At 39.9% G+C, this 9,027-nt stretch overlaps 1 protein-coding gene across 2 annotated transcripts in view; it reads left to right on the top strand.

The window, feature by feature from the left end:
* The first annotated feature begins 810 nt into the window (after positions 1-810).
* Positions 811-9,027, top strand: part of FYB1 (FYN binding protein 1) — a 169,633-nt gene continuing 161,416 nt past the window's right edge. Inside the window, exon 1 of one of the 2 annotated variants that reach the window (XM_037730439.1) lies at positions 811-959. In XM_037730439.1, coding sequence (XP_037586367.1) covers positions 957-959 — 3 coding nt within the window. In that variant the 5' untranslated portion in view covers positions 811-956. The remainder of the gene's footprint in view (positions 960-9,027) is intronic. The other variant, XM_017505896.2, reaches the window with a different exon arrangement.

Raw genomic sequence — 9,027 nt, 5'->3', positions numbered from 1 at the left:
TTGGTGACCTTATGCTAAATAAGCACTGTAATACTTAAAACAAGATCTAGAAATTTGCAACCACCAAAAAAGGAATCCTGCCTTTCCTTTGCCATGGAAAACAAAGATGACCTTCCACCCTTGAACTACTTTAGTAGAAGGCTATATATCAGAATGTGTTTACAAAGGTACATGGATGATTGGAAAGTCTGACTAATTGAGATCAAATCCTTTGCCCTTAATGTCTGATGCTAACAAATGTTAACCCCAAAATTAGCACATGAACCTAGATTGAGCTGTACTTTTTTTTATGGAAATGGATGACATTCTATGATAAGCTTATGAGTGTTTTCATCATTTAAATACTGGTAATATGAATTTAAATACAATTGGAGTTGTTCATTACAATTATCATGATACTTTTGTTCTTTTTAATAATGATTACAGTTATGTTTTTACACAAGTGCTATATACCCAAGATAGAAAACTTGAAAAACTCCAAAAAGTACGAAAAAGGAATTATTTGTAATAATATATCCACTCACGTCAAACACTATTAATTTTGGTGTGAGTCCTTCATAGAGAGATGAAGAGACAGACATGCACACACGTATATACACATATTTATTCAAAAATACAGAGGTTATAAAAAACAGATCAATAATGTATAACAAAATTTAATATCTAGGGACTTCTAAAAATTTTGTGTCAATTTTTCAGACTTGAGAGCTACACCTATACCTGTCTCTGTATTATTGAAAAATAATAACATGGTAAACCTGGCCAGCTATACAAATGCTCTAAGGGTTGAGATAGCATGCAAATATAGCCTCACATATCAGTGTGTGAAAGCTGAATAGACCACACAGCTCAGAAAAGGAAGTACACTCTGCATAGCTAACTTGCACATTCACTCTCCAAGCCACACCATCTTCGTGGTCATTGTGTGTCGGACACATCAACTCTCTTCAATCAAAATGGTAAGTAATAGATTTTATTACTCTTCCTGGTCTCCTGGCAAATGTGCTACTCCTCTCTGCACAGAACAGACAGGGTTGAGGGTGCTTCACAGCTAGGTCCTACGAGCCTTTGGGATTCTGCTCGGCTACTCATTGTTCCTTGGGCTGAGGAAGCTGCTGAGTCTTTTTCATGCCAAATGAGAGACGTGGCTTCTGGAGTTCCTTTTTTTGATTCTAGCCTTCAGAATAGAGGAAGAGCACTGTCTTAAAGAAAGAAAATGTGCATTCTTTGTCTTTGCCTCTTATGATAGCTGGATGCCAGCCCCAGTAATATAATCAAGCTTCCTGTTATGAGCTCTTTGACTCCCAGGAAAGGACTCCAGTGCGAAGGTTGGGAAATGTTGCTGATGGTGATTGCCATTTTGATAACACGGTAGATTTTACAAAAGAACCTTTTCGGTTTGAAAATACATTTTTAAAATTTTAATTAGGAGAAGCAAACAAAGCCCAAATAGTCTAAACCTTAGGGACAGATTGTATACCCAAAGTTAATGGGAAGTCATTTTTTGGAGCATACTTAAAATGGTGAGTGGGTTCCCAGTACTACTTTAACCTATAACATAGCTGAACTACAGCAGTAATATACTGCTTCACAATTTTCCATTATTTCCTTGCAAAAAAAAAGGGGTGGGTGGGCTCCCAAAATATATGTGGTCTAGAAGAGAGCCATTTTCTATCTTTGTCCCCTATTCCCTGATCCCCAGAAGACTGGAAATTTGTTATCCCTTCTCTTATTATGAAGAGGATACCTTCCTTTTGTCAGCCCATAGTGAGAAGACAGGAGTGGAGACGATAACTCCTATGCTCGCACAATTGGAGGCTGGAGTGCACTGCAGACATTGGAACAGGGAAAACAAAAGGGTCATTCAATGATGTGTTTTGATGTGACCGTGTATTGTCTGAAAGCACCTTGAGTAAGGATAGGGAAAGAGTAGAGGTGAGAGAGCATAATGTTGTCATGGAGGAGAGAGGAAGAAGGAAGAGCGATGGGGTGCAAGTCACAGAATCTTGAGAATGGGGGTGCACGGTGGTGGAGGAAATGTTAGGACATGACCCTGTCTGCGGCAACACCTGCAGAAGGCAGTCCCAGGCCCAGGTGGGAGCAGGGCTTAGAAATCCCTCTACGTTTCCAAACTGGGTCTTTAGGTACAGGATTCTTAGAAAACAGCTTGACCTTAAACAAGGGCACTGTGGTTTATAAAGTGCTATTTGGACTTTCTTAGGTGACACAAGATAATAGCAAGAAAAAAGGAAGTTTAACCGGAGAGCATGTATTTGGTATAATATATGAGTGATGATTTTTTAAAAGATTACGGCTTTCTTATTATAAAAGTAACACGGCCAGGCGTGGTGGCTCACACATGTAATCTCAGCACTTTGGGAGGCCAAGGAGGGTGGATCACATGAGGTCAGGAGTTTGAAACCTGCCTGACCAACATGGTGAAACCCTGTCTCTACTAAAAATACAAAATTAGCTGGGGGTGGTGGCGAGTGCTTGTCATTTCAGCTACTTGGGAGGTTGAGGCAGGAGAATCACTTGAACCCAGGAGACGGAAGTTGCAGTAAGCTGAGATCGTGCCACTGTACTCCTGCCTGGATGATGAGTGAAACTTTGTCTAAAAGGAAGGAAGGAAGGAAGGAAGGAGGGAAGGAAGGGAGGGAGGGAAGGAAACAAAGGAAAAGAAAGAAAGAAGAAAGAAAGATAAAAGGAAGAAAGATGTATTTTTCAAAAAAACTTCTTAGAAATATAGGTAATGGACAGGTGTCATGGCTCATGCCTGTAACCCTAGTTCTTTGGGAGGTCAAAGTGGGAGGATTACTTGAGGAGTTAGAGACCAGCTTGGGCAACAAAGCAAGATGTCATCCCTATAAAAAACTAAATAAATAAATCAGCCTGGCCTGGCGGTGCATGCCTGTGGTCCCACCTACTAGGAAAGCTGAGGCAGGAGGATTATTTGAGTTCAGAAGTTCAAGGCATCAGTGATCAATAATCATGTCACACCACTCCAACCTGGGCAACACTGTTTTTCAAAAAAAAAAAAAAAAAGAAATATAAATATGCAGAAATTAAACAATAAGCATATTCTATAATTCTATCAACTGAAGGAAAATCACTGTTAATACAGATTCTTCCAGAATGTCATCATTTTAAATACAGTTTATAAATGTAATTTTATAAGTGTTATCATACTTTATGAACCATTTCCTCACATTTTATTTAAAATATCTTTAAGAATATCTGAGTTACAATGTCATTTTTAATGATAAATTATTTTTAATAACTGTGTAGTAGTCCAGAATTTGTTTTAATCAGTTCCATAGAGTTGGAAACTTCTGTTGTCTCTTTATCTTTCCTTATGGTAATACAGACAAGACTGTCACAAGCATTTTTAATATACTTTGTCTGATTATTTTGCATTGACAGAACTACCAGCAAAGAAGCTAGGTGAAAACCTACATGTATTTAAAACTTCTAACACAGGTTACCCTGTTGTTAAGCAGCACACTTTAAGTTTTTCACTTTACAATGGCATAGTAAGTGAATTTTCCAGTGCAGTTATGGTGTATACATGCCTATCTTTGTATACCTATGCCTATCTTTGCAGCATGAAAAGGTTATACTTCAAAATTAAGTTACTTCCCCTTAATTTCTCTCTCCCTAACATTGCTGCTGTCATTCTACAACAAGTGGTAGAAAGCCATGTAGCATATTCAAGAAAGGAAAACACTCTGTTTTTTCTCCTTGAAAGAGATCTGATACAGTCAATGGGCTATATCCCTGACTTCTTGTTGATTGGTTTTGCTTACTAGTTGTTTTCCATAAGTCACTTAAGCTTTGGATTGGTTTTCTCATCCAATGATGGTGATGATGTGATGGTGATGATGATGATGAGGACGATGATGATGACGATGATGACGATGATGATGACAATGATGATGATGATGACGATGATGATGACGATGTTGATGATGATGATGATGATGATGATAGCTATCCCACAGGATTGTTGTGGAGAGTAAGATTGCAATTATAAAGCACGTGTTACAGTACAGGCTCGTGCCAGACATTGGATACATGTTGGCTTCTTATATTCCAGCCTTAAGTAAATAGTTTCCAAAGGAGACATAGAAACTCCTAGTGAATGCAGGAGGGGAGTGATACTGGCAGTTAAGATTGCTAAGCCCTGACATACACTATCTCATTAAATTCCTCTAATGATCCCTGCAAATGGTTATTCCTCTTCTCCCTATTTTCTAGCTGAGTAAGCTGAGTCTTGAAGAGAGTTAGTAATTTTCTCACAGCCATACAGCTACTGAATATTGGGCCTGGAATTTGAGCACAGTTCTATCTGCTCTCAGAGCCTGAGTTCATTTACATTTTGTTACATCTCAGAAAAAGTAGACACCTAGGAAGACAAGCTGGTAGTCAAAGAAAAGCCCAGGGGTGTCCAGGCCTATCCTCAGCCTGGTGGCCATGTCTGGTAGGCTTGAGGGTCAGCTGGCATGGCTGCTTCTGCTGTGGTCACTGCGAGTTTTCCTGCTTTCAGAATGCTCACTTTATTAAAATGTTGCAGAGGCCACGGGGATGTGAGACTGAAAGAGTGCCTGGCTTTGTGGTTTTTCATCCCAGGATCCAGAAAGGGGGTTTAGTGACTACGTAACTCCCTTCCCCCCGACAAGCTCATCTGCTGTGTCACCACTGTGACCATTCCCCACCTCCCCCACTTCCTGAACTGTCCAGGAAGGGAGCAATCCAAAAGCAGACCAAGTGGTTATCAGGAAATTCACCTTTTATTGCCCTTTCCTTGTGACTTATTGGTAAAGGAACTCAGAAAATGTGTGAGAATGAAGCACAAAGGCACTTGGTGTTTTATGAGGATAAACACATCAGATATTAAGATTGATGGGCATTAGACACACGACATTGGGCTCATCTTCCAACCTAGCAAAGGGTGCTGGGTTCCAGCTCTACCTCCCCATTTCTCCTTGTGGAATCTTGACCCAATCTCTTCAGCCCTCTTTCAAGAGGCTCAATAAAGGTACAGAATTGGCTTAGGTATTCCCTTACATCCTTATTCAAAGTGTGATTCTAGATTTTAGAAATGGGAGAAGAGGCAATAGAATTCTATTTTGTCTGCCCCTGTGGAAATGGAGTTAATCTATAGCCTTCGATCAGCTCACTTTACAGTCCTAAAATGAAAATGATAGAATGATACTTGTTCACTTGACAAGTATGTTTAGATACATTCTAAATTGAAGAAATAGAGAAATAGTTGTTCTATTCATGTACCATTTTTTTTTGTATTTTATGCATAAACCTTAGAAGGTCAGAAAAAATAAAGTAAAATTTGAGTTTGGGGTTTTTGGTTTGTTTTGCTCCTTTTATCTAGTTTTCAAATGACATGGGAGCTCCTGACAGGAATATAGTCAAATTGTGCTGTCACTCATTCATTTAACAAAGGTGTTTTGAGCCCCTTCTTCAAGTCTGCACTCTGCTAGTAATGGGAATGGAGGGTGAGCAATATATGGGGTCCAGGCTGCTACCCACAGCTTACACTTAGGGTAGTGGTTCTCAAAGTTTAGCAAACATGAGAATCTCATGGAGGGTCAGGGATGGGGCCTGAAAATGTGCATTTCTTTTCTCTTTTTTTCGTTTTCGTTTTCTTTTTTTTTTTAGACAGAGTCTTGCTCTTGTTGCCCCAGCTGGAGTGCAATGGTGCGATTTTGGCTCACTGCAACCTCCACCTCCTTGTTCAAATGATTCTCCTGCCTTGGCCTCATGAGTAGCTGGGATTACAGGCACCCACCACCACACCCAGCTAAATTTTTGTATTTTTAGTAGAGACGGGGTTTCACCATGTTGGCCAGGCTGGTCTTGAACTCCTGACCTCAGGTGACTCGCCCACCTTGGCCTCCCAAAGTAGTGGGATTACAGGCATGAGCCACCGCGCCGGCCAGAAATGTGCATTTCTAATAAGTTCTCAGGCCAGGCTGATGCTGCTGGTTCAGGGCCCATGCTTGGAGAACCACTTTTCCTTGGAAGTGACAGATCAAAAATACAAAGTCAACAAACAAATAAAATGTCTTGCACTGAGCTCTGAAGGAGGCAAATGAAGAGCTGAGATAGAAAATGGAGGGGAGGCAACCTCTTGAGAGAGGTGTCTGGTCTCTGGTGAGGGAATGTTCGGGCTGAAGCAGTAGCTCTCCACTCTGGCTACAAATGGGAATCACTGCAGCAGCTTATACAGCATCCCCGTTCTCCGGCCTTGAAACCAGTGAAACTGAAACTTGAGGTGGGGCTCAGTGAGGGCTGAGCATTGCTACACCAAAAAGTGAGAATGAGCTGGGCGTGGATAAAGTCGGGGTAGAGAGCATTTCAAGGTGAAGAAGTGGCAGATGCAAGAGAGATGAGACAGGAGAAAGCTTAGAGCTGCCAAAAGACCAGGATGGCTGGAGAACAAGCAAGAGAAGAGAAAGGTGACAAGAGGTGGTTTTATGGAACAGGCAGCGGCTACATGAAGGCTGGGCCTTGAAGCCGCCTTAGTCCATTTGGGCTGCCATAGCAAAATGCCTTATACTGGGTAGCTCCTAAACAACAGAAATTTATTTTTTACAGTTTTGGGGGCTGCAAAGTCCAAGATCAGAATGCCAGTTTGGTCATAGTCTGGTGAGGGCCTTCTTGCAAATTGCAGACTGCTGGGTTCTTGCTGTGTCCTCACATACCAAAAGGGACAAACAAGCTCCTTTGGCTTCTTCTGTAAGGATTATTATTATCCCATATGCATTAAGTGTGGGTGGCAGCTCTATGCAAAAAAATGTTCATCTACGACTGTTTGAAACTAAAAATACAGTAATAAATCAAATGTAAAATTGAACTGCATGTGTCCACAGGGATATGTCTCAAAAACATCCCAATGTAGAATGAAAGAAGGCACAGAGTGAGGGCTCTGTCCTTATGTCCTAAGCACCTCGCAAAAGGCCTCACCTTCTCATACCATTACCTTGGAGGATAGCATTTTGACAAATGAATTTTAGAGGGACACAAACATTCAGACTTGGAATTTGATAGTACTGCTCACCACGGCAGCCATCAGAGACACCTGAGCTGAGGAATGGGTACCATTACACTGCTTCATATTTTGAGGGTAGGGCTACTTCTGAAGTGACACACATCCTCTTCAGATAGTCTTGATCCTGGCTTGGACCTTAAATATTGGCTTTGTTCCTCTTCTCCCTCAAAATTATGGCCCCAAATTTGACTACAGCCAAGTTAGAGAGTAAGTACAGAGTTTCTGAAGGGAACAGGTCCTAAGATGTGAAAATAAATAATCTGCTGGGCTGTGATGGGAGCCCCAATTGAGAACTGGTGTAACAGGGAAATCTGAGAATCTAGAAACCGAGCTAGAAGGTTCCCTGTAAGGGCTGGGGTTCCAACCTTCTTCCTTCAATTAAAGAGGTGATTATTTTTTCTCTTAGGTAAACTGTGGAGGCCAATCATTGTCCTGAGTAATAGGCTAATATCACTCCACACACTCCCCTGTCACCATCTCTGGCCTATTCATATCCTCCCCTTCTGCAAAAGAGGATACCTGCCTTCTGCAGCAAGATCTATCCCACTGCATAAAAAGAAAAAAAAAATCCTGTGCTATGACAAGTGAGTTTTGAGCCAAGGATAAGAGGCCCAAATTCTAGCTGATATCTTGCACTCATATAACACATCAGTGCATCTAGGAGGAGATGTGAGCCACTTCATACAGCATGTGTTAGAATACACTAAACTCGTGGCACGCTTGCTCTTGAAGTGGGTATGCATGGTATTCCAGCTTTTGATCTGGCAACTTCAATGTCACTTCCCCAATTCTAGGACTGCATTCCATCACCCTTTCTTTTCTCTCATGTCCTTCTCTTTTCAAAATATTGTGAAACATGTAACAAATGCTCACATACCCATCACCTACAATTAATGCATATTACTGTTCTGGCATCTATATTAAAACTAAAAAAGAGAATGTTAAAGTCCCTTTCTGCCCCTTTCCAGTTCCATGTCCCTCCTTCCCACAGCAGAGAAACAACTATTTTAAAAGTGCATTTCAGAATAGCCTTCCCAGCCATGGTATTCTGCTTTCATTTTATCTGTGTGTATAAAATAAAGGAATAATATCCTCAAACATATAGTATTGTTTTGCCCAGATTTTTTTAAAAGATTTCTGCAATTTGCCTCCTTTCACTCTACGTTGGGGTTTTTCAAGAATATCCTTTTGGACACATGCAGTTCAATCTATTGAATTGTTGTGTAATTCTATTGCAATTTATTCATCTATTCTCCAACATTTGATTTGTTGCCATTATTTTCAATTTCAAACACTGGTAGATGAACATTCTTTTGCATAGAGGGTATGAGAACTTTCAAGTTTATCTAACATTAGCAACTTGATCTTTAAGGTTATTGTAATGATTTACCTCCCACCAGCCTTGTACAAAAGTTGTCATTTCTCCACATCATCCCTAAAACTTGACATTGTCATATTTACTAAGAGTTTTGACAATTTGTTATATGTAAAACTGTACTTCATTATTGTTTTAATTTAAATTTGTCTGATTATAACTAAGATGGAACACTTTTTATAAGTTTATTGGCCATTCCAGTAAGCTCTTCTGTAAATTATCTCTCATGTGCTTTCTCCATTTTTTATGGATTTTTTTTCAGGTTAATTCAGAGGAATTTCTTATATATTCTAGACATTAATCCTGTGTCAATTACAGGCATTGAAATGAATCCTTACCCCTTAAATATTGAAGTCATTTTTCTAATTTTTCCTCGAAGTGTTTTTCAAGACTCTGTTTTCAAGTTTAGGTCTTTAATCATCAGGGTATCATTTATATTTGTGATGCAAGGCAGACATCTAATATTAGCTGATACAGTGGCTGCATATTATTTGTGTTAGCTTGTCATCTCCCCAATCACTTTTTTTTCTTTTTCTTTTTCTTTGCTTTTTTTTTTTTTTTTTTTTTTTTTTTTTTTTTTTTT

Source organism: Cebus imitator, unplaced genomic scaffold (assembly GCF_001604975.1).
Source record: "Cebus imitator isolate Cc_AM_T3 unplaced genomic scaffold, Cebus_imitator-1.0 Scaffold344, whole genome shotgun sequence".
Classification (NCBI taxonomy): Eukaryota; Metazoa; Chordata; class Mammalia; order Primates; family Cebidae; genus Cebus; species Cebus imitator.
This window is presented reverse-complemented; position numbering and strand designations above follow the sequence as displayed.